General features: G+C 42.8%; 1 protein-coding gene across 5 annotated transcripts in view; it reads right to left on the bottom strand.

Annotated features, from left to right (window-relative positions):
* Positions 1 to 404: 404 nt before the first annotated feature.
* The window catches only part of ppp6r2b (protein phosphatase 6, regulatory subunit 2b), a 32794-nt gene continuing 6986 nt past the window's right edge, over positions 405 to 26212 (bottom strand). For 3 of the 5 annotated variants that reach the window (XM_036955830.1, XM_036955826.1, XM_036955821.1), the window contains 15 exons: positions 23717 to 23908; positions 23297 to 23638; positions 23136 to 23200; positions 21209 to 21324; positions 21033 to 21118; positions 18292 to 18369; positions 18105 to 18202; positions 16983 to 17037; positions 16677 to 16801; positions 16123 to 16283; positions 15574 to 15931; positions 15398 to 15483; positions 14571 to 14796; positions 3652 to 3762; positions 2694 to 3573 (listed from right to left, as the gene is read on the bottom strand). In XM_036955830.1, coding sequence (XP_036811725.1) covers positions 3540 to 3573; positions 3652 to 3762; positions 14571 to 14796; positions 15398 to 15483; positions 15574 to 15931; positions 16123 to 16283; positions 16677 to 16801; positions 16983 to 17037; positions 18105 to 18202; positions 18292 to 18369; positions 21033 to 21118; positions 21209 to 21324; positions 23136 to 23200; positions 23297 to 23638; positions 23717 to 23908 — 2133 coding nt within the window. In that variant the 3' untranslated portion in view covers positions 2694 to 3539. Of the gene's footprint in view, positions 839 to 2693; positions 3574 to 3651; positions 3763 to 14125; positions 14254 to 14570; positions 14797 to 15397; positions 15484 to 15573; positions 15932 to 16122; positions 16284 to 16676; positions 16802 to 16982; positions 17038 to 18104; positions 18203 to 18291; positions 18370 to 21032; positions 21119 to 21208; positions 21325 to 23135; positions 23201 to 23296; positions 23639 to 23716; positions 23909 to 26212 lie in introns of those variants that run through there. The other 2 variants (XR_005037930.1, XM_036955838.1) reach the window with 2 other exon arrangements.

Genomic DNA, 26212 nt, shown 5'->3' on the forward strand with positions numbered 1-26212 from the left:
AGAATGTCTGTTTTAGACAGTGTGTGAGAGACGGTATGGTGTTTGGCCTCAAACTCATCAGGAATCTGATTTGAGAGCAGCACTGTCTGTACTGTGTGTCTCATATCACAGAGACTGAGGGAGGGAGCTCTGTCAGAAAGAATGCAGGTGTTTCTTGTCTGCGAGTAGCTGTGTGTGGAAGTCAAGGGGTTATTGACTCTTTCTAACCTAAATAACTGTGTGTATAATGTTTTTGTGTTTTGGACTGCAAGTGGAACCCAACCACACTACTCACCTGAACTAAAGATAAACGTACTGTATTTGTGCGTGTGTGTGTGTGTGTGTGTGTGTGTGTGTGTGTGTGTGTGCGCGCCACATTCATAAATCATTTCAACACATTAAGCAATGACATTCAGAAGCCAGTATTGATGATTGACATATTTATTCGTTTGAGATCTTAACATACAGGCTAGGGTTTGACAACAGTAACATACCTATTACTTATACAGAAATGAACCACCAGCAGCCGCACCCTTTACAAAAGGCTTCTGACCTCAGAAAGCACATACACACGTATGGGTCAGATGCAGTGTGGTGTTGGGGTGAAGGTATGATGTAACCCTGTACAACTAGTTAGCTTTTTCAGACCCTGACTCAGGGTGGATCCTTCTCCCAGTCCCAAATCTAGCCTATTTCATTTGTCTCTACCCTCCACACCTTCCTTATACACTTCTCCTGAACCTAAGCCTTTACCACTTACACAACCCATTTTTAATCCCCTGGACACTTCTGAGGAAGAAGACTATCTCTTATAGGATTGAGACCCAGCCCACTCTGGAAGACACTTTGGCATCACGATCTGTGGATAAAAACCCATCATATAACATAGTTATTTAAAAATCTAAATATTTCAAACTGATTCCTTTAAGTCAAACATCTCCTCAGCTGTGAGGAAAAACCTTGGTGGTTGTGACACCATCACAAAGTGCTTTAGAAACATAAAACCACACAACATTAAGGACATGCTATGCTCTGAGAGACAGGAGGGAGAGAGAGCTCTTTTTATACTGATGGGATGATAGAGCATAATTATAGCATAGATGCAGTAAAGAGATCAATCGAACTTAACCAAAATAATGGAATTGCCATGGGAATGCGTGGGGAAAAGATCACAAGTCTCTAAACACCAGAGTATAATGCTGGTATGGATGTCAACCGCAACACATGTTCATGTCATCGTTACCAGTCAACTGCATTACAGTTCAAAACTAATTTGACAACCTCTGTTTTCTGTATACTAGCTCTGCTAACCAGCTTATATACGAATGCGAGTTAGCATTTAGCAATCATCTGCATTCCATGCAGCGAAATAACACAAAAATCTGACTTAAGCACCGACATTGTGGGCCTGTTTACAATACAAAAATTCATGATATTTGTAACTGACGAATATCCACTTCGTTAGATCAGATTTGTTGAATGTGCGCCAATCTGGTCAACGGAACATATGCAGTTCATTTCCTCTTTCACCAAAACTGTATGTATATGGAAGACATTTCCAATATATCAACCCCCCCCCCCCACCCAGGTGAAAGCATGTAGCAGGGTTACAGGGTCTGATGCTGGGGTTAAAAACCAAAACACAGACGTCATTATTGCCTCATTTCAACACACAGCAAACCGCTTTCCGATACATCTGAATTGATACCAAAAATAGATAAGTGTTTATTTATATACTGTTTACATTATAATACGTTTACATTATACCACAACCTAATACAGGTTCAAATGTCACAATATTACATTTACACAGCTCTGTGGAGGGGTGATAAGGAAGGGTGTGACTGTTTGTGTGCACTCAGGTAGTGGTTTATGTTTGACGCTTTGTGTGTGTGTGTGTGCACACTCAGGTAGTGGTGTGTGTGTGTGTATGCCTCACGCTGTGTTTGTGTGTGTGTATATATATATATATATATATATATAGTATTTTCTGTGTGTGCGAATACTCACACTGAGTATGTGTGTGTGTAATCGTGCTGTGTGTTTGTGTGACGTCACACAGGTGTGCTTAACTTGAGAATATATCCCAAATCTTCCACACACCCACACGCAAGCGAAGAGACCGCACAGACACAACCAATATCTTCACCACTTGTAATAGTCCACACAAAGAGAGAGAAAGATAGTGGTTGATTTTCATTATCATTCTGGATTTTCTATAATAAAATGATTGAGTCAAATAAATTAAACTAGGAACACATTTTGGCTTTGAGGATCTTACAGTCAGTACTTGACTACTCACTCCCCTCCTCCCCAGGCCTCAGACTTTGCTCTGGGCTGAGGATGACTACAGCGGGAGTAGAGTATCTCGTCTCTCTACTCAACAAGCTTAAGTGGAAGAAAAAAAACACAGCTGGAGAGATAATAACTAACAAGACGACATAAAGCTGGATCATGTGCGTGTGCTAGAGCTGCATGATAGCCCACAAAAATGAATAGCAATTTGACTCGTGATGAAGATCAAAACACTTGGGTGAACTGTTGGAATCATAGAAACACAATGACGTACAGGATCAGTCAAAAGTTTGGATACACCTACTCATTCAAGGGTTTTCTTTATTTTCTACATTGTAGAATAACATTGAAGACGTCAAAACTATGAAATAACACATATGGAATCATGTAGTAACCAAAGAAGTGTTAAATCAAAATATATTTTAGATTCTTCAAAGTAGCCACCCTTTGCCTTGATGACAGCGTTGCACACTCTTGGCATCCTCTCAACCAGCTTTATGGAGGTAGTCACCTGGAATACCTTTCCAACAATCTTGAAGGAGTACCCACATATGCGAAGCACCTGTTGGAGCTTTCCAGTGTAGAAAATAGTAAAAATAAAGAAAAACCCTTGAATGAGTAGGTATGTCCAAATTTGGACTGGTACTGTATATTAGGAAGCAAAGTGGAAAGAAGCATTGTTCTTGTTTAGAACAATCTGTTGACTGCATTGACCGAGGAGGAGGAGGAAATGCGCTGCTTGACTGACAGGGGTAGAGTCTTGGTGTGAGTGTGAATATGCCGCAAGAGGGACGACAGAGTAAACTATAAAAACTTTCCTTACGTGGCTTAGTGGCGTTTTAAAACTATTGTTGCAACTTTGGATGTTGAGACAAGGACATTGCACATGTCAATATTGCAATGTCGATGTGAATTTGATTCATTGTGCAGCACTAACGTGCGCATACACACACACACGTCATGTCCCAATGTGTAGAGTGGTGATAGGTGTGTACGAGAGACTTCAGCAGAAGGGCAGGGACAAACATCACATTAATCTGTTTATTGGTTGTTGGTGTTTAAGAGCTGTGGTCTGGATTCTGAATTGGCTTTTCTCTTCTGCTTTTGTCCTGCTCAACCACCATAGATGTCCTTGACATGGACCAATGACAGGACAGCACTGCTCACAAATACAGGATGTTGCATGTCATAGAGTGTTGTTGGGAAGTGGAGTGTGGTTGTGTTAGCTAGGGAATGGAGTGTGTAAGTGTCGAGGTAGCGCAGTACTAGGCCGGTCCATTTGCTGAGGAGGGTGTCTCTCTGTGGGTAGAGTGGAGGATGGGGGAGGTGTCAGTGAAGAAGCAGGTACACAACACAGACAGACAGAAACACACTTACTTTGTGACGGTGGCAGGGCGATCTGTGAGAGGAGCAGCTGTGGCATTAAGCAGGTCTTCTCCACCCATCACCCTCTTTTTCTCCTTTTCCTTCTCTTTCATGTCAACCTCACTGTAAAAGTAGAAAGGCACAACTAAGAACATATTGTCTGTGTCTCAAATAGCAGCCTATTTCTTGTAGAGGGCACTATTATTAGACAAGAGCCCTATGCGGCAGGCCTATGTGGTTCTGGCCAAAAGTAGTGCACTATATAGGACTTTCTAGCCTTTTCAGATTTTCCCCTTGTAGACCTAGAGTAGAGAGGCATAGTGATAGGGTCAGAGAGGAACGGAGGGATGTCCAGCCAAAGGTCACACACACAAACAGTTAGTTATCATGCAGCTGCACACAAAGTTCAACGCCTTATTAACAGAATTAACATGTGGCCAACACATACCATTGGTTTTTGGTCTGCAAAGTGTTGTACACTCTAACACTCCCAAAGCAACAAACACAGGCAACACACTCAGTGGTTGGAGACCTCATACACTACATAATGAGGAGCGGGGAGGAAATGGGGGAGTGGAGGAAAGGGGAGTGGAATTGGGGGATTGGACGAGAGAGAGAAGACGAAATTAGAGAGTAGAGGAGAGGAAGAGAAGGAAAGGAAATGAGGTGGGAGGGATAAGTATTGGAACAGTGGGAAGGAGAGAAGGTAAGATGAGTGGTGTAGACAGTAAGGCAGGGAGGCACCAGGCACCAGAACAAATCAGTTGGGAGGGGCCTTTGATTTCCATAGGAGGGTATGTTTTTTTCACGGGACCTCTCATCTGTGCACGTGCGTTCACAATTTTTTGAATAGATGTAATAGTAAAGACCATAGGCAGCTGGTGAGTTTCAAGTCTGGGGAAGCTTACAATTTATCCTACCAATCTGCGAACCAGTTATGATTATTTTTACATGCACATTTTTCATGGAACAGTTTAATTTCAAAAATGTTTGTATCTCAAAATCATTGTCACGTGGTTAATAATAAAAGTAAAATTATAAAAATCAAAAAATGTAAATGACACTATTGGGAGAGCACAAGCCTCTGCCATATGGACACATTGATACTGTGATCCACTTGCAGCTAAAGAAATGAGAGCATAACTCAGATGTAGCAGTAGGCCTATAAGTTCCATCGTCAGTTAAGTCAAATACATTGTCCGACAAATAAAAACAGCAGAAAATATCCCGATGAAAATTCTGGTTGTCAAATCAAATTAATCTCTTTGTTCTGCCTCCCTTTCTATCTGTCTTGAACTATTGCTAGTGAAATGCAACATTCTAGGAACCGAAATGTTGCTGGTTCAAATCCAGAGCTGACTAGGTGAAAAATCTGCCAATTGAGCAAGGCACTTATCCCTAACCGCAGAGTTGTGTGAGCTCGGGACAGTAAGTTGTTTATGATGTTTCCACTGGGATCATCAGATCGTGATATTTAGCTCTTTCACGCGGCTTGGTGATAAGCGAGGCAAGGAGTGTTCGAAAGATATATTTCAAATACTGAGGAACTATCATTCGCAATGGATGCTAAAAAACAAACTTGCTTGACTTGTGTGAGGTAAAGAAAAATAAATAAGTGGTGCACATGGTGAGTCAAGATAATCAGAAATAAGACACTGCCAAATGAGTACTTTCATACCTACAGTGCATTTGGAAAGTATTCAGACCCCTTGACTTAACAAAATGTGTTACGTTACAGCCTTATTCTAAATTCGATTCAATTATTTTTTCCCTCCATCAATCTACACACAGCCCATAAATGACAAAGCGAAAACAGATTAGAAATGTTTGCAAATTTCTTTAAAAACTAAAACAGAAATACCTTACTTAAGTATTCAGACCCTTTGCAATGAGACTAAATTGAGCTCAGGTGCATCCCGTTTCCATTGATCATCCTTGAGATGTGGTAAATTCAATTGATTGGGCATGATTTGGAAAGGCACACTCCTGTCTATATAGTACAAGTCAAGTTTGGATACACCTACTCATTCAAGGGTTTTTCTTGAATTGTACTATTTTATACATTGTAGAATAATAATGAAGACATCAAAACTTTGAAATAACATATGGATCATGTAGTAACCAAAAAAGTGTTAAATCAAAATATGTTTTACATTTGAGATTCTTCAAAGTAGTCACCCTTTGCCTTGACAGCTTTGCACACACTTGGCATTCTCTCAACCTGCTTCACCTGGAATGCTTTTCCAACAGTCTTGAAGGAGTTCCCATATGTGCTGAGCACCTGTTGGCTGCTTTTCCTTCACTCTGCGGTCCAACTCATTCCAAACTATCTCAATTGGGTTGAGGTTGGGTGATTGTGGAGGCCAGGTCATCTGATGCAGCACTTCATCACTCTTCTTCTTGGTCAAATAGCCCTTACACAGCCTGGAGGCGTGTTGGGTCATAGTCCCACACCGCGCAAACCAGATGGGATGGCGTATAGCTGCAGAATGCTGTTGTAGCCATGCTGGTTAAGTGTGCAGTCATGCAGTCTCCTCTGAACAGTTGATGTTGAGATGTCTGTTACCTGAACATTTATTTAGGCTGCCATTTCTGAGGCTGGTAATTCTAATGAACTTAACCTCTGCAGCAGAGGTAACTCTGGGTCTCCCTTTACTGTGGCGGTCCTCATGAGAGTCAGTTTCATCATAGCGCTTGATGGTTTTTGTGACTTCACTTGAAGAAACTTTCAAAGTTCTTGACATTTTCTGGATTGACTGACCTTCATGTCTTAAAGTAATGGACTGTCATTTCTCTTTGCTTATTTGAGCTGTTCTTGTCATAATATAGACTGGGTATTTTACCAAATAGGGCTACCTGCTGTATATACGAACCCTACCTTGTTACAACACAAGTGATTGTCTCAAATGCATTGAGGAAAGAAATTCCACAATTGAACTGTTAACAGGTTGAGCTAACATGCGCTAATGTGATTAGCATGACAATTGTGAGTAACAGCAAACTTTCCAGGACAGACATGTCTTATATGGGCAGAAAGCTTAAATTATTGTTAATCTAACTGCACTGTCCAATTCACAGTAGCTATTACAGTGAAAAAATACCATGCCCTTGTTTGAGGAGAGTGCACAACAACAAAAATGATCACACCAACTGGTTTGAAACATTCACCTCTGAATTGAAGATTACTTCAATTCAGTTATCTTGCTATGATTTTTCATCCGGAGGGTCCCAGAGATAAAAATGTAGCATAGTTTTGTTTGATAAAATACATTTTTATATTAAAATGTAGTAACTGGGTTCTACAGTTTGAACCCCTGCTGTCTCTGGCTCCACACTCACCCCGCCCGGCCATCTAGATGTGTGAAAGTTTGTGTATGAGCTAATGATCCATCATGTAGGACATTCCTGGGAGTGTGTACACTTAAATATGTTGTATTACCTTATCATTTTTGTATATTCTCTAGTTATGTACTTGAAAATATATAAAATTGACCAAAATGTATCAATTGTATCAACTGACCAAAATAAAGGTGAAATAAAAATTCAGCACATTTGGGCAAACTTGATACAAAATATTGTCCAGTATTGCAATGCTTCACTGGATCAATTTGAAACTTTGCACACTGCTGGCATCTAGTGGCCAAAACCTAAATTGCACCTAAACTGCAATATTATATTATGGCCTTTCTCGATGGAACAAAAACAATTTTGAAAACGCATGTTTTTTTGTTTGTATTATCTTTTACCAGATCTAATGTGTTATAGAAAAATGAATCCATGCTTTTGTCACTTCTAGGTTAGACTACTGCAATGCTCTACTTTCCGGCTACCCGGATAAAGCACTAAATAAACTTCAGTTAGTGCTAAATACGGCTGCTAGAATCCTGACTAGAACCAAAAAAATGTATCATATTACTCCAGTGCTAGCCTCCCTACACTGGATTCCTGTCAAAGCAAGGGCTGATTTCAAGGTTTTACTGCTAACATACAAAGCATTACATGGGCTTGCTCCTACCCATCTCTCTGATTTGGTCCTGTCGTACATACCTACACGTACGCTACGGTCACAAGACGCAGGCCTCCTAATTGTCCCTAGAATTTCTAAGCAAACAGCTGGAGGCAGAGCTTTCTCCTATAGAGCTCCATTTTTATGGAATGGTCTGCATACCTATGTAAGAGACGCAAACTCGGTCTCAACCTTTAAGTCTTTACTGAAGACTCATCTCTTCAGTGGGTCATATGATTGAGTGTAGTCTGGCCCAGGAGTGGGAAGGTGAACGGAAAGGCTCTGGAGCAACGAACCGCCCTTGCTGTCTCTGCCTGGCCGGTTCCCCTCTTTCCACTGGGATTCTCTGCCTCTAACCCTATTACAGGGGCTGAGTCACTGGCTCTTTCATACCGTCCCTGGGAGGGGTGCGTCACTTGAGTAGGTTTGAGTCACTGATGTGATCTTCCTGTCTGGGTTGTGGCCCCCCCCTCCCTTGGGTTGTGCCGTGGCGGAGATCTTTGTGGGCTATACTCGACCTTGTCTCAGGATGGTAAGTTGGTGATTGAAGATATCCCTCTAGTGGTGTGGGGGCTATGCTTTGGCAAAGTGGGTGGGGTTATATCCTTCCTGTTTGGTCCTGTCTGGGGGTGTCCTCGGATGGGGCCACAGCGTCTCCTGACCCCTCCTGTCTCAGCCTCCAGTATTTATGCTGCAGTAGTTTATGTGTCGGGGGCTAGGGTCAGTTTGTTATATCTGGAGTACTTCTCCTGTCCTATCCGGTGTCCTGTGTGAATTTAAGTATGCCCTCTCTAATTCTCTCTTTCTCTCTCTCGGAGGACCTGAGCCCTAGGACCATGCCTCAGGACTACCTGACATGATGACTCCTTGCTGTCCCCAGTCCACCTGGCCGTGCTGCTGCTCCAGTTTCAACTGTTCTGCCTGTGATTATTATGATTATTATGATTATTATTATTATAATTATGATTATTATTATTATTTGACCATGCTGGTCATTTATGAACATTTGAACATCTTGGCCATGTTCTGTTATAATCTCCATCCGGCACAGCCAGAAGAGGACTGGCCACCCCTCATAGCCTGGTTCCTCTCTAGGTTTCTTCCTAGGTTTTGGCCTTTCTAGGGAGTTTTTCCTAGCCACCGTGCTTCTACACCTGCATTGCTTGCTGTTTGGGGTTTTAGGCTGGGTTTCTGTACAGCACTTTGAGATATCAAATCAAATTTATTTATATAGCCCTTCGTACATCAGCTGATATCTCAAAGTGCTGTACAGAAACCCAGCCTAAAACCCCAAACAGCAAGCAATGCAGGTGTAGCACGGTGGCTAGGAAAAACTCCTTAGAAAGGTATCAGCTGATGTACGAAGGGCTATATAAATACATTTGATTTGAATTATATATTCTCCAACATCAATTTCACATTTCTAAACTTCAAAGTGTTTCCTTTCAAATGGTATCAAGAAAATACATATCCTTGCTTCAGGTTCTGAGCTGCAGGCAGTTAGATTTGAGTGTCATTTAAGGGGAAAAAAAAAAAAAAAAAAGGGGTCCAATCCTTAAGGGGTGTTAACAAGGCACACCTTTTATTTCAAATGCATTCCAGGTAACTACCTCATGAAGCTGGTTGAGAGAATGCCAAGAGTGTGCAAAGCTGTCATCAAGGCAAAGGATGGCTACTTTGAAGAATATCAAATATTTTGGGGTTTGTTTAACACTTTTTTGGTTACTACATGATTCCATGTGTTATTTTATAGTTTTGATGTCTTCACTCTTATTCTACAATGAAGAACATAGTCAAAATAAATAATAAATAAAAACCCCGCGTCCAAACTTTTGACTGGTACTGTAGTTGACAGTGCATGTCAGAGCAAAAACCAAGTCATGAGGTCGAAGGAATTTTCTGTAGAGTTCCGAGACAAGAATGTGTCGAGGCACAGCTCTGGGGAAGAGTACCAAAAAATGCCTGCAGCATTGGTCTCTAACACAGTGTCCTCCATCATTCTTAAATTGAAGAAGTTTGGAACTAGAGGTCGACCGATTATGATTTTTTCAACGCCGATACCGATTATTGGAGGACCAAAAAAAGCCGATACCGATTAAAATCAGCCAATTTTTTTTTATGTATTTGTAATAATGACAATTACAACAATACTGAATGAACACTTATTTTAACTTAATATAATACATCAATAAAATACATTTAGCCTCAAGTAAATAATGAAACATGTTAAATCTGGTTTAAATAATGCAAAAACAACATGTTGGAGAAGTAAAGTGCAATATGTGCCATGTAAAAAAGCTAACGTTTAAGTTCCTTGCTCAGAACATATGAAAGCTGGTCGTTCCTTTTAACATGAGTCTTCAATATTCCCAGGTAAGACGATTTAGGTTGTAGTTATTATAGGACTATTTCTCTTTATACCATTTGTATTTCATATACCTTTGACTGTTGGATGTTCTTATAGGCACTTTAGTATTGCCAGTGTAACAGTATAGCTTCCGTCCCTCTCCTCGCCCCTACCAGGGCTTGAACCAGGAACACAGACAACAGCCATCCTCGAAGCATCGTTACCCATCGCTCCACAAAAGCCGCGGCCCAGAGCAAGGGGAACAACTACTCCAAGTTACAGAGCGAGTGACGTTTGAAACGCTATCAGCGCGCACTCCGCTAACTAGCTAGCCAATTCACATCAATTACACCAGCCTAATCTCGGGAGTTGATAGGCTTGAAGTCATAAACAGCGCAATGCTTGAAGCACAGCGAAGAGCAGGAAAAAAAAGTGCTGTTTGAATGAATGCCTACGATCCTGCTGCTGCCTACCATCGCTCAGTCAGACTGCTCTATTAAATATCAAATCATAGACTTAATTATAACATAGGACCCCGCCCTGCGCAACTGGGTACTGGACTTTCTGACGGGCCACCCCCAGGTGGTGAGGGTAGGTAACAACATCTCCACCCAGCTGATCCTCAACACTGGGGCCCCACAAGGGTGCGTTCTGAGCCCTCTCCTGTACTCCCTGTTCACCCACGACTGCGTGGCCATGCACGCCTCCAACTCAATCATCAAGTCTACAGACGGTGGTGGTACAGTGGTAGGCTTGATTACCAACAACGACGACGAGACGGCCTACAGGGAGGAGGTGAGGGCCCTCGGAGTGTGGTGTCAGGAAAATAACCTCACACTCAACATCACAAAACAAAGGAGATGATCGTGGACTTCAGGAAACAGCAGAGGGAGCACCCCCTCTATCCACATCGACAGGACAGTAGTGGAGAGGGTAGTAAGTTAAGTTCCTCGGCGTACACATCACGAACAAACTGAATTGGTCCACCCACACAGACAGTGTGGTGAAGAAGGCACAGCAGCGCCTCTTCAACCTCAGGAGGCTGAAGAAATTTGGCTTGTCACCAAAAACACTCACAAACTTTTACAGATGCACAATCGAGAGCATCCTGTCGGGCTGTATCACCGCCTGGTACGGCAACTGCTCCGCCCACAACCGTAAGGTACTCCAGAGGGTAGTGAGGACTGCACAAAGCATCACCGGGGCCAAACTACCTGCCCTCCAGGACACCTACACCACCCGATGTCACAGGAAGGCCATAAAGATCATCAAGGACAACAACCACCCGAGCCACTGCCTGTTCACCCCGCTATCATCCAGAAGGCGAGGTCAGTACAGGTGCACCAAAGCAGGGACCGAGAGACTGAAAAACAGCTTCTATCTCAAGGCCATCAGACTGTTAAACAGCCACCACTAACATTGAGTGGCTGCTGCCAACATACTGACTCAACTCCAGCCACTTTAATAATGGAAAAATTGATGTAAAAAATGTATCACTAGCCACTTTAAACAATGCCACTTCATATGTTTACATACCCTACATTACTCATCTCATATGTATATACTGTACTCGATACCATCTACTGCATCTTGCCTATGCCGTTCTGTACCATCACTCATTTATATATTTGTATGTACATATTTTTCATCCCTTTACACTTGTGTGTATAAGGTAGTTGTGAAATTGTTAGGTTAGATTACGCTTTGGCTATTACTGCATGGTCGGAACTAGAAGCACAAGCATTTCGCTACACTTGCATTAACATCTGCTAACCATGTGTATGTGACAAATAAAATTTGATTTAATATGGTCAAATCCAGGAAACTATCATTTCGAAAACAAAACGTTTATTCTTTCAGTGAAATACGTAGTCGGTCCATATTTTATCTAACGGATGGCATCCTTAAGTCTAAATATTGCTGTTACATTGTACAACCTTCAATGTTATGTCATAATTAGGTACAATTCTGGCAAATTAATTACGGTCTTTGTTAGGAATAAATAGACTTTACACAGTTCGCAACGAGCCAGGTGGGCCAAACTGCTGCATATACCCGGACTGCTTGAAGTGACAGAATTTCCCTAATTATAAGAAATTCATGTTAGCAGGCAATATTAACTAAATATGCAGGTTTAGAAATATATACTTGTGTATTGATTTAAAAAAAAGGCATTGATGTTTATGTTTCGGTTTGGTGCAATGACAGTGCTAAATCGCCTGTTTGGCGAAGTAGGCTGTGATTTCGATGAGAAACTAACAGGCACCGCATCGATTATATGCAACGCAGGACACGCTAGATAACTACACATGGTTGATGATATTACTAGTTTAACTAGTGATTATGTTTAGATTGTTTTTTTATATGATAAGTTTAATGCTAGCTAGCCACTTACCTTGGCTTCTTGCTGCCCTCGCGTAACAGGTATGCCATGCAGGCTCCTCGTGGAGTGCAATGTAAGGCAGGTGGTTGGAGCATTGGACTAGTAACCGGAAGGTTGCAAAAACAAATCCCCGAGCTGACAAGGTAAAATTTTGTCGTTCTGCCCCTGAACAAGGCAGTTAACCCACCGTTCCTAGGCCGTCATTGAAAATAAGAATGTGTTCTTAATAACCTCTTGAAGCTAGGGGGAACTATTTTCACGTTTGGAAAAATAACATTCCCAAAGTAAACAGCCTATTTCTCATGACCAGATGCTAGAATATGCATATAATTGACAGATTAGGATAGAAAACATTAAAGTTTCCAAAACTGTAAACATATTGTCTGAGTATAAAATAATTGATATTGCAGGTGAAAGCCTGAGGATAATCCAATCAGGAAGTGCCTCTTATTTTGAAACTTCTGTGTTCCTATGCGTGCCTGTCCTTCATTTAAAGGGATATCAACCAGATTCCTTTTTATGTGGCTTCCCTAAGGTGTCAGTCTTTAGACATAGTTTCAGGCTTTTATTTTGAAAAAATGAGCGTGAACGATCACATTGCGTAAGTGGATAGGTGGGGGCTCTCAGAGTGAGTTGGTGCTCAATTGAGTAAAATGGCCATTGTTCCTCCCGCTGTTATGGAAAAAGCTACACACTCGGTTGATATATTATCAAATATATATTTTAAAAACTACCTGAGGAATGATTATAAAATATGTTTGACATGTTTCTGTTTCTGAACATAACGCGACAAACAAACGTCGGTATTTTGGGCATAAAAATAACCTTTATGGAACAAAAGGAACATTTGCTGTGTAACTGGGAGTCTCGTGAGTGAAAACATCCAAAGATCAAAGGTAAATGGTTAATTTGATTGCTTTTCTGATTTTCGTGACCAAGCTTCCTGATGCTAAGTGTACATAATGCTATTCTAGGCTATCGATAAACTTACACAAACGCTTGGATTGCTTTCGCTGTAAAGCATAATTTCAAAATCTGAGACGACAGGGTGATTAACAAAAGGCTAAGCGGTGTTTCAAAATATTGCACTTGTGATTTCATGAATATGAATATTTTCTAGTAATATTATTTGACTGTTGCGCTATGCTATTCAGCGTTGCTGATGCCAATTATCCCAGATGGGTGGTTCAGAGGTTAACTGACATGCCTAGTTAAATAAAGGTGTAAAAAAAAAAAAAATCTATCGGTGTTCAAAAATACAGATTTCCGATTGTTATGAAAACTTGAAATCGGCCCTTCCGATTAAATCGGTAGACCTCTATTTGGAACCACCAAAACTCTTCCTAGAGCTGGCCGCCTGGCCAAACTGAGCAATCGGGGGAGAAGGGCCTTGGTCAGGGAGGTGACCTAGAAGCCAATGGTCACTCTGACAGAGCTCCTCTGTGGAGATGGGAGAACCTTCCAGAAGGACAATCATCTCTGCAGCACTCCACCAATCAGGCATACATTGTAGCGTGGCCAGACGGAAGCCACCCCTCACTTTAATAACTCTACCTACCTGCTTCCGCACCGGTAAGGTGCACCGGTAAGGTTTTTTTGGGGGGGGGGGGGGGGGGGGGGGTATTTTCTTAAAAATGCATTGTTGGTTAAGGGCTTATAAGTAAGCATTTCACTGTAAGGTTATATTCGGCATGTGACAAATACAATTTGATTTGACTAAACAGCCCATTTGTAGTTTGCTAAAAGGCACCTTAAGGACTCGGACTATGAAAAACAAGAATCTCTGGTCTGAACTCTTCGGCCTGAATGCCAAGCGTCATGTCTGGACGAAACCTGGCACCATCCCTACGGTGAAGCATGGTGGTGGCAGCCTCCAACCTGACAAGAGTTTGAGAGGATCAGCAGTGAAGGGAGAAACTCCCCAAATACAGGTGTGCCAAGTTTGTAGCATCATACCCAAGAAGACAAAGCTGTAATCGCTGCCAAAAGGTGATTCAACAAAGTACTGAGTAAAAGGTCTGAATACTTATGTAATTGTGATCAGTTTCAAAAAATATCTATTTGCAAAAATGTCTAAAACCTGTTTTTGCTTTGTCATTATGGTGTATTGTGTGTAGATTAACGAGGGACCGTCACGTAACAAAATGCGGAAAAAGTGAAGGGGTCTGAATTCTTTCCAAATGCACTGTATATACCTGTTGAAGCCAGTTCTCTCGTTCTTGACATTTATGTTAAGTCTGATGGTCTCCAGTCCGGCGGTAGTGACGATGGTCTCTGTAGTGACCATTTCCTTGGATACTATCTCCATAGTAACAGATTCAGTCTTTTCTTCCTCTTCCTCGCTGTCTGAGCCTCCTGATGAAGAGGTGTCTGATGCTACCAGGGGAGCCTTCCTCGCCACACACACACTCCACACACATGCTGCAGAGAAAACACACAATTATACACACATGCTCTGCAAAGTGAACACACTTTGCATTAGGAACACCTGCTCTTTCCATGACAGACTGACCAGCTATGATCCCTCATTGATGTCACTTGTTAAATTCACTTCATTCAGTGTAAATGAAGGGGAGGAGACAGGTTAAAGAAGGATTTTTACGTCTTGAGACAACTGAGACATGGATTGTGTACGTGTGCCATTCAGAGTGTGAATGGGCAAGACAAAAGATTGAAGTGCCTTTGAACTGGGTATGGTAGTAGGTGCCAAGCACAACGGTTTGAGTGTGTTAAGAACTGGAACACTGCTGGGTTTTTCAACAATTCCTGTGTGTATCAAGAATGATCCACCACCCAAAGGACATCCAGCAAACTTGACAACTGTGCGTAGCATTGGAGTCAACATGGGCCAGCATCCCTGTGGAACACTTTCGACACCTTGTAGAGTCCACGCCCCAACGAATTGAGGCGGTTCTGAGGACAAAAGGGGGTGCAACTCAATATTAGGAAGGTGTTCCTAATGTTTTGTACACTCAGTGTACACAAACAACTCACAATGCAGGGAGAGTACACACAGACTTACGGTTCATTCCCTGGCTGGGTTTAGTTTTGTCTGACCCACAGATCTCCGAGTCCACTGGAGAAGTGCATCTCAAACCTGTCTCTGAACTGAACACACAAACACACGTGTCAGAATATAATCCTATACATAAGCAGCAGAAGGTTAAAAAAGATGGGCTGAAACATGGCTGCACTCACCAGCAAAAGGGCTGAAAGTCAGTGAACTTGGCCCAGCCCTTCTCAGCCTCTGTAGTTACAGGCTGTGGGGCGGGACTTCCCCATGCGTCTACGGCCACTCCGTGCTTGGGGGCAGGGCTGTCCCATGGGTCTACGCCCACTCCAGGCGTGGGGGCGGGGCTACCCCATGGGTCTACACCCACTCCAGGCGTGGGGGCGGGGCTACCCCATGGGTCTACACCCACTCCAGGCGTGGGGACGGGGCTACCCCATGGGTCTACACCCACTCCAGGCTTGGGGGCGGGGCTACCCCATGGGTCCACTCCAGATGAGGGGGAGTTAAAGTTCACCTCCCCGAAACTAGCCGCCCAGCCAGGGCCTGAGAGAAACGACAACTCAGAAAAAGCACCAGACACACAAAAACTTATACTACCACAGCAACACACAACCAAAGAAAACTAGAACCACACACAACCACAAAAACACCCCACAAACAAAAACACTCCACAGCAAACCCATGAAATACCCCCACCCACACAAGCAGACCTGGGGTCAAATAGTCATCCTTACTCTGTGCAGTCTCTGTCTGGCTGATGTTCTTGCTGTGTTCAGTCTGACCTGTGACCTCATTAGGCACCTCCCCCTCTGTGTCAGAACCTGTTGACTTATCAGGAGTATCGCTCATCCCATCACTCTGAGCCGATCCAACAGACGTCTGTGGCCCCCCAAACCTGAGAAACCAAGAGAGAGCATTACGTGCGTGTGTGTGTGTGTGTGTGTGTGTGTGTGTGTGTGTGTCTGTATGTATGTAGATCTCCGGTCTAAATTGGATCACTCTGTTTTCAAAGAATTTTCCTGAGCATCAGGAAAAGCTAATTCTAGTATATTCAAGGTTTAAAAGGCTCTTAAAGTTTGTAACTTTAAAATGTCAGATTTGATTTTCCCTAACAAAAAAAATGCATTAACCCACACAAACATTTCCATTAACTATAATCCACATTTCCTGTTGAAGGATTATTTTCCTGCCGTGAGAAGCAGGCTCAAGTTAAGATAGCATATATGTAGGCCTGTGTGTGTGTGTACAAAGTCCCGGTGTGTTGTATTGTTAATGAGTTTGTGTGTACCTGGTCCTAGACTTGGTGTGCATAGTATAGTTGATCTCTCTCTCCTCCCAGATGTCTTCTTCCTCGCTGTCATCAAACAACTGGATCTTCTCTTTAGTGCAGGCCTCAAATGCTGCAGTCTTAGCCTGTGAGTGAACGCAAACACAACAATGTATACGTATAGATTCCCTGCCTGACTGTACTCCAATGTATACGTATAGATTCCCTGCCATGACTGTACTCCAAGAGCATTTTAGGTAATGACAGACAGTAAATTTCAAAACTGGAAGCACATATGAGGTAGATACTATTGACTCAGTCACTCACAGTGTCCTCTGTGTCCACGTTGAAGTTGATCTCTTTGATCCGGTCAAAGGTGGCGCTGCAGCACAGAACATACACACTCAGTCATAATCAAGTCAGAACCACTTAAGGAAGTTAAGTTTTAAGTTCCTCGGCGTACACATTACGGACAATCTGAAATGGTCCACCCACACAGACAGCGTGGTGAAGAAGGTGCAGCAGCGCCTCGTCAACCTCAGGATGCTGAAGAAATTTGGCTCGTCACCAAAAACACTCAAACTTTTACAGACGCACAATCGAGAGCATCTTGTCGGGCTGTATCACCGCCTGGTACGGCAACTGCTCCGCCCATAACCGGAAGGCTCTCCAGAGGGTAGTGAGGTCTGCACAACGCATCACCGGGTGAAAACTACCTGCCCTCCAGGACACCTACACCACCCGATGTCACAGGAAGGCCATAAAGATCATCAAGGACAACAACCACCCGAGCCACTGCCTGTTCACCCGCTATCATCCAGAAGGCGAGGTCAGTACAGGTGCATCAAAGCTGGGACCGAGAGACTGAAAAACAGCTTCTATCTCAAGGCCATCAGACTGTTAAACAGCCACCACTAACATTGAGTGGCAGCTGCCAACATACTGACTCATCTCTAGCCACTTTAATAATGGAAAAATGTATGTAATCAATTTATCACTAGCCACTTTATATTATATAATGTTTACTTTCCCTACATTACTCATCTCATATGTATATACTGTACGCTATACCATCTACTGCATCTTGCCATCTTGATGTAATGTATCACTAGCCACTTTAAACAATGCCACTTTATATGTTTACATACCCTACATTACTCAGCTCATATGTATATACTGTACTCTATACCATCTACTGCATCTTGCATATGCCATTCGGCCATCACTCATTTATATATTTTTATGTACATATTCATTCCTTTACACTTGTGTGTATAAGGTAGTAGTTGTGAAATTGTTAGGTTATATTACTTGTTAGATATTACTGCATGGTCGGAACTAGAAGCACAAGCATTTCGCTACACTTGCATTAACACCTGCTAACCATGTGTATGTGACAAATACATTTGTTTGATTGAACTTACTTGATGTCACGTTTGTGCGTCTTACCTGATGTTGTCGCTGTGTTCTGAGAACTCGTCGTCATTGAAGCCAAACTGATCCACAAAGTTAGCAGTCATCTGCTGGATTTGGTAGTCTGAGAATGTCTGTAAGATATCAGTCATATAAAACAGGCCTAAATCATGGTAGCTACCAGGACAGAGTAGGAGCAGTAGATGACTCTAAATTCGTGTACCTGTTGCAGTGACAGCTCTTTGGGGAAGGGACTCTGTCGGTCATCGTCTTCACTGGAGGAGCGCAGGTTGTGAGACACCTGGAACACACAGAAGCCAGGGGTTTTACATGTGTATATATATACTGAACAAAAAATAAAACGTAAGTTGTAAAGTGTTGGTCCTATGTTTCATGAACTGAAAAGATCCTAGAATTTTTTATTTTATTTATTTCTCAAATTTGGTGCAAAAATGTGTTTACATCCCTGTAAGTGAACATTTCTCCTTTACCAAGATAATCTATCCACCTGACAGGTGTGGCATATCAAGAAGCTGATTAAACAGAATGATCATTATACAGGTACATCTTGTGCTGGGGACAATAAAAGCCACTAAAATGTGCAGTTTTGTCACACAACGCCACAGATGTCTCAAGTTTGGCGGGAGCGTGCAATTGGCATGCTTACTTTAGGAATGTCCACCAGAGCTGTTTCCAGAGAATTGAATGATCATTTCTCTACCAAAAGCCATTTCTCTACCATAAGCCGCTTCCAACGTCATTTTAGAGAATCTGGTGAACCGGCCTCATAACCGCAGACCACGTGTAACCACGCCAGCCCAGGACCTTCACATCTGGATTCTTCACCAGCTGGATCCTCTCAGGCCAGCCACCCGGACAGCTGATGAAACTGAGGAGTATTTCTGTATGTAATAAAGCTGTTTTGTGGGGGAAACCTAATTTGGATTGCTTGGGCCTGGCTCCCCAGTGGGTGGGTCTATGCCCTCCCAGGCCCACCAATGGCTGCGCTCCTGCCCAGTCATGTGAAATCCATCGATTAGGACCAAATTTATTTATTTAAATTGACTGATTTCCTTATATGAACTGAAACTCAGTAAAATCTTAGAAATTGTTGCGTTTATATTTGTGGTATGCAGAGTTCCCCCTATATTCATTTAGCTGCTAAACTGTTGCAAAATAAAATATTATATATCAAATAAAAAACAGTGTTCGGAAAGTATTCCGACCCCTTGACTTTTTCCAAAATGTTGTTACGTTACAGCCTTTTAAAATTAATTAAATGTTTTTAAAAACAAATCTACACACAATACCCCATAATGACAAAGCGAAAACAGGTTAAATGTTTTTGTAAATTGATAAAAATACCTTATTTACATAAGTATTCAGACCCTTTGCTATGAGGCTGGAAACTGAGCTCAGGTGCATCCTGTTTCCATTGATCATCCTTGAGATGTTTCTACAACTTTGAGTCCACCTCTGGTAAATTCAATTGATTGGACATGATTTGGAAAAGCACACACCTGTCTATATAAGGTCCCACAGTTGACAGTGCATGTCAGAGCAAAAACCAAGCCATGAGGTCGACGGAATTGACCGTAGAGCTCCGAGACAGGATTGTGTCGAGGCACAGATCTGGGGAACAGTACCAAAACATTTCAGCAGCATTGAAGGTCCCCAAGAAGACAGTGGCCTCCATCCTTAAATGGAAGAAGTTTGGAACCACCAAGACTCTTCCTAGAGCTGGACACCCAGCCAAACAGAGCAATCAGGGGAGGAAGGCCTTGGTCAGGGAGGTGAACAAGAACCCGATGGTCACTGACAGAGCTCCAGAGTTCCTCTGTGGAGATGGTAGAACCTTCCAGAAGGACAACCATCTCTGCAGCACTCCACCACTCAGGTCTTTATGGTAGAGTGGCCAGACGGAAGCCACTCCAAGTGGGCGGCAGTGCCTGTTACTGAGGAGTTCGCCAAAAGGCACCTAAAGGACTCTCAGACCATGCGAAACAAGGTTCTTTAGCCTGAATGCCAAACATCAAATCAAATTTATTTATATAGCCCTTCGTACATCAGCTGATATCTCAAAGTGCTGTACAGAAACCCAGCCTAAAACCCCAAACAGCAAGCAATGCAGGTGTAGAAGCACGGTGGCTAGGAAAAACTCCCTAGAAAGGCCAAAACCTAGGAAGAAACCTAGAGAGGAACCAGGCTATGTGGGGTGGCCAGTCCTCTTCTGGTTGTGCCGGGTGGAGATTATAACAGAACATGGCCAAGATGTTTAAATGTTCATAAATGACCAGCATGGTCGAATAATAATAAGGCAGAACAGCCAAGACAACACAGGAGTGGCTTCAGGACAAGTCTCTGAATGTCTTTGAGTGGCCCAGCCAGAGCCTGGACTTGAACCCGATCAAGAGCCCTGAAAATAACTGTGCAGCGACGCTCCCCATCCAACCCGACAGCGCTTGACAGGATCTGCAAAGGGATAAACTCCCCAAATACAGATGTGCCAAGCTTATACCCAAGAAGACTCAAGGTTGTAATCACTGCCAAAGGGGCTTCAACAAAGTACTGAGTAAAGGGTCTGAATGCTAATGTAAATGTCATATTTCAGTATTTTGCAAAAAAAAAAAAAAAAAAACCTGTGTTAGCTTTGTCATTATGGAGTATTGTGCGTCGATTGATAAACTATTTAATACATTTTAGACTAAGGCTGTAACATAAAATGTAGAAAATGTTACGCTACAGCCGTATACTAAAATGGATTAAGTTTGTTGTTGTTCCTCAATATATATATATATATTTTTTTTAATGACGAGACGCGCACTTAAATGGATAGTCGTTGGCTTATTGGCAAAGTCCCCCGCTTGTACCAATGCACACCCCCCCCGGCTACCCTTGCCACCACTCCTGAAGAAAATGCTATGGGAATCACTGGTGTGCATTTGTGTGAGCAGGTATGTGTACCAGGTCTACAGTGTTCTTCCTGTTGGTCTCTGTCAGGGCCTGGTCTACAAAGCTCTCCCAGCGCCCCCTGCAATCCTTAGGCAGCTCTGCAACACAGACAGTAGAGAACTTCACACATATTTACTCTACAATAAGCTTGCTATGTCCGTAGGCCTAAGTAACACATACAGCCCTACCTGTAATAAGGCTGCTGATCTGGATGCGGACTGGTCCTTTCTCCATGTTACAGACTACAGTATTAGCGATTCTTGTCAGGTGACCCATGTAGCCTCTCCTCATACCCCCCTCTGCCCTGAGAACACACACGTTCATGAGAAAATGTAACATGCACAATTACATTTATAAACGTTAACAACCTACACTCGTGACAAACCAATCACAGATGACAAAACAAGAGCAAAAACAGCTGAACTGTTGAATCAGTTTAACTTTAACAGTTTGAGGGCTCTATTAACAAACCTAACGCAGTGGTAAATCTAAGCGCTGGCAGAGCTTAATAGGTTCAGGGTGTGCCAGAAATATTTGTTATATTTTCAGAGGGAAATATGAGTGCAATAGCTGGCAGTGGCATGAAATGGCTGGGTTTTGATGAATAAACAAGCTGTCGGTGTGATGAGGGCTTGGCCACTCACTGGCCAATCAACATGTTCCATGGCTTAATACTGAATGTGTTTTGTTTCAAGTTCTGTAGGTTACTGACAGTATTTGCATTGTCATCAACACCAATTCGTCTTGGAGTACAGAATATTCTCTTTCTGGTCCATTGTGGATTGATCCTACAGTTTTTAAATTGCATAGGCTACAGTAACAATTAGCAACAGAAATGTTTTGATTTTATTTTTTAATCCAGTGTTTGCTCAATAGCCTGTTTGGAGTGTTGCTGGTCAACGTTGCAATTCTCTTCAACGAGCCTAACCACACCTACATGTCCTTACTCATTGCACTTCTCCTAAAATAAAAAAATACTAGGCTCCCATAAATTGTATGTGTGAGGCACATTCTCAATATAGCATAGGCATACTGTTGATATTGCATTATAGGACAGAATAATTTAATTAAGTCTAGAGGAGTGCGTCTTTGGTAACCAGATGAGGCACTCTTTGGAGATGGATACTCGAACAAGCAAAATTAACTCAGACGAATAGACCATTTAAACACCTTTCATGGAAGGCTACTTTGCAATGCCAGGATAAAAAACACAACGCATTGCTGTTGAACCAGCCTTAGTAGCGTCGGGTAAGGGCAGCCTATTGAGGGCGTGATATTAAACAAAAAAAGCAATCTGTTTATTAAAACACCAACATTATTTCTAAATCGGACGGGGTCAGAAGCGTTATATCATAAAATCGCTTCTCTCATTCCATGGCACCGTGTAAACACGTAAGCCTAAATGTCTTTATTCATAACATTCACACGACTACACAAAATACAATTGTATCATTGATATGGCATTATAGGAGGACTGAATAGTTTGGAGGAGCATGTCTTTGGTAATCGGATGAAGGGCGCTCTTTGAAAATGGAGATGGATAGCATGAAGGCAAAAACCTAAAATATTTCAAAGCACTCTCAGTAGACCATTTATAAGCCTTCATTCATAGGCTACTTGGCTAATGGCCAGGATAAAAAGATGCACCTATGCAATGCTGTTAAACCAACTTTGATTGAGGGGAGGGTAGGCTATGCTTGGTTTTTAAATAAAATGAGGGGAAAGCAATCGTTTTTTTATGTTTGTAAATACGAGATTCACGGGCACATCCCTCTTCCATGGGCACTGTGCATTATGGCTGGTAAAGGCTGCACTTCCACTCTCAACATCCATGTCATTATTAATTGCATTACCCTTAAGACATGCTTTTTGTGAGTCTTAAAACTTCCCATTAGCGCTGCATGAAGTTTTCACTTTTGCGCTTGTTTTTAATGACACACCTCAAATATTGCCACCCCTCCTCGCGCTAATGTTAGACAGGTAAATTGCCAAACCTGGCATTAGGGCTGGAAATTGCCACCGCACCAGTATTTAGATTACAAAATTGCAAACTAATGTGCGTTTGACACTTGCGCCTCCTTAGGGCTCTATTTTCTCCGGCACTGAGTGTCTTACTGAGTCTTATCATTCTCCTCCCAGGCCTCCAATATCCTCTGAACCAGACGACAGTCCTGAAACAACTACAGATGGAGAGAGAGAAAGAAAGAAAGAGTGAGGGAGAGGGAGACCTTGAGAGAGAATATGTTAGAGAAACACAGGCAGACAGAGACACGTACATGGGTCACCAGTGGGTTATGTGTGGAGATGTCAGGAGGAACAGAGGGCAGTGGTGGTTTGGGGCCAGGCAAGGCATGGTTTTCCTGGGGCTCCTGCTGAAGCCTGGGTTTTTCCTGGGTCGGGAGGCTGCCCTGAGGATTCTCCTTCTGGGGAAACATGGGATTTTCCTGGGCCACAAAGCTGGCCTGGGGAATGTCCTCCAGGGGAACCAAGGGTCTTTCCTGGATAACCAGGCCAACCTGGGGCCTCTCCTCCTGAGCAGAGTGGCTGAGAATGGCTGCCACACACAGTTCCACTTGGAAGTGCAGGAAGTTGTTCCAGGTGTACTTAAAGAACAGGTCCTGCAACACACAACACAAACAGGTTAACAGATAAAATATGTATACAAACCAGGACATGGTGTGTGCGAGTATACTCACCAGTAGGAGGCTTATGGTCTGGAGTCTGCAGAGCTCCAGTGTGACGGTGTTGTTATAAATCGTGTCGTCAAAACAGGTGTAATAACTCATGTTAGTGGTCTGTAGCAGGGAGGCCATTAGTCTGGCCACATGGAGACGACAGTTACCCAGTGGCACCTCCAACACACCTAGACTGGTCAGCATGGGGGTCCGCTAGAAACACACGCACATAGACACAGGTGTAATTTAGTTTTATGGTGTGATGAATAGCTGACATTACAGCTCCAAGAATGTATAACACCGCAAGACTGGAAGGGTGACATAGAGAATACAGGATGTGTGTATGTTGAAGGTGTGCATGTGTGTGTAGGCTTGCACAGTATACTGAGGTACTTGGAAATAGCCACAGAATGGTTTTTCAATAGCGTCAACATTACAACTATTTATTTGAAGTTTTTCCAAAACATTTTTATATATACTTAAGTAAATACCTGCAGTCAACTTGTGCAATATGTTAAGAGATGAAGCAGATCTCGTTCCTCATTTCACCTGTCACATTACATTATGAAGCTTACCTTAGAACAGTTGAGCCATCTCCTGTTTGTTTGTAAATAGCACAACGGGAGAAAGCGGGAGCAGGTTGAGTCCAGCTGTGTATTGACAGGGGTCGCGTTTTATATTGAAAATTTTTTTTTTTTTTGCTTCAATAGAGTGATCAGGGACATGCAACTAAAGTTATCCTTCACAGAAAATACATTAGTGCAACACATTCGGCAGAAAATAGCTTCATTTTCATCAGATGACAACAGAAGTGCTACTCTATTTGGCTGGCAGCCACATAAGTAAATGAGCTTACAATGAAAAAGCATGGTATTTTTTTTGCAAAAACAATGCATGGCTGCCATATTTCTAAAGTTTATTTATAGAAAGAATGTAGCCAGCTACATTTCCTAATGTTTTGTTTTAAGTTAATCTAGCATTTTACCTGAGAAAATTAAGCTGGCTACACAGAGAAAGGTACCGGTAAATGTAGCTACACATCAGTCAGAGCGCTGACAGAGATGGCCGCCTCGCTTCGCGTTCCTAGGAAACTATGCAGGTTTTTGTTTTTTTACGTGTTATTTCTTACATTAGTACCCCAGGTCATCTTAGGTTTCATTACATACAGTCGAGAAGAACTACTGAATATAAGATCAGCATCAACTCACCATCAGTACGACCAAGAATATGTTTTTTGTGACGCGGATCCTGTGTTCTGCCTTACAAACAGGACAACGGAGTGGATCCTATGCAGCGACCCCAAAAAACGACTCCGAAAGAGAGGGAAACGAGGCGGTCTTCTGGTCAGACTCCGGAGACGGGCACAGCGCGCACCACTCCCTAGCATTCTTCTTGCCAATGTCCAGTCTCTTGACAACAAGGTTGATGAAATCCGAGCAAGGGTAGCATTCCAGAGGGACATCAGAGACTGTAACGTCCTTTGCTTCACTGAAACATGGCTCACTGGAGAGACTATCCGAAGCGGTGCAGCCAACGGGTTTCTCCACACATCGCGCTGACAGAAACAAACATCTTTCTGGTAAGAAGAGGGGCGGGGGCGTATGCCTCATGGCCAACGTGACATGGTGTGATGAAAGAAACATACAGGAACTCAAATCCTTCTGTTCACCTGATTTAGAATTCCTCACAATCAAATGTAGACCGCATTATCTACCAAGAGAATTCTCTTCGATTATAATCACAGCCGTATATATCCCCCCCCAAGCAGACACATCGATGGCTCTGAACGAACTTTATTTAACTCTCTGCAAACTGGAAACGATTTATCCGGAGGCTGCATTCATTGTAGCTGGGGATTTTAACAAGGCTAATCTGAAAACAAGACTCCCCAAATTTTATCAGCATATCGATTGCGCAACCAGGGGAGGAAAGACCTTGGATCATTGTTACTCTAACTTCCGCGACGCATATAAGGCCCTGCCCCGCCCCCCTTTCGGAAAAGCTGACCACGACTCCATTTTGTTGATCCCTGCCTACAGACAGAAACTAAAACAAGAGGCTCCCACGCTGAGGTCTGTCCAACGCTGGTCCGACCAAGCTGACTCCACACTCCAAGACTGCTTCCATCACGTGGACTGGGAGATGTTTCTTATTGCGTCAGATAACAACATTGACGAATACGCTGATTCGGTGTGCGAGTTCATTAGAACGTGCGTTGAAGATGTCGTTCCCATAGCAACGATTAAAACATTCCCTAACCAGAAACCGTGGATTGATGGCAGCATTCGTGTGAAACTGAAAGCGCGAACCACTGCTTTTAATCAGGGCAAGGTGTCTGGTAACATGACCGAATACAAACAGTGCAGCTATTCCCTCCGCAAGGCTATCAAACAAGCTAAGCGCCAGTACAGAGACAAAGTAGAATCTCAATTCAACGGCTCAGACACAAGAGGCATGTGGCAGGGTCTACAGTCAATCACGGACTACAGGAAGAAATCCAGCCCAGTCACGGACCAG

Source organism: Oncorhynchus mykiss, chromosome 2 (genome assembly GCF_013265735.2).
Source record: "Oncorhynchus mykiss isolate Arlee chromosome 2, USDA_OmykA_1.1, whole genome shotgun sequence".
Lineage (NCBI taxonomy): Eukaryota > Metazoa > Chordata > Actinopteri > Salmoniformes > Salmonidae > Oncorhynchus > Oncorhynchus mykiss.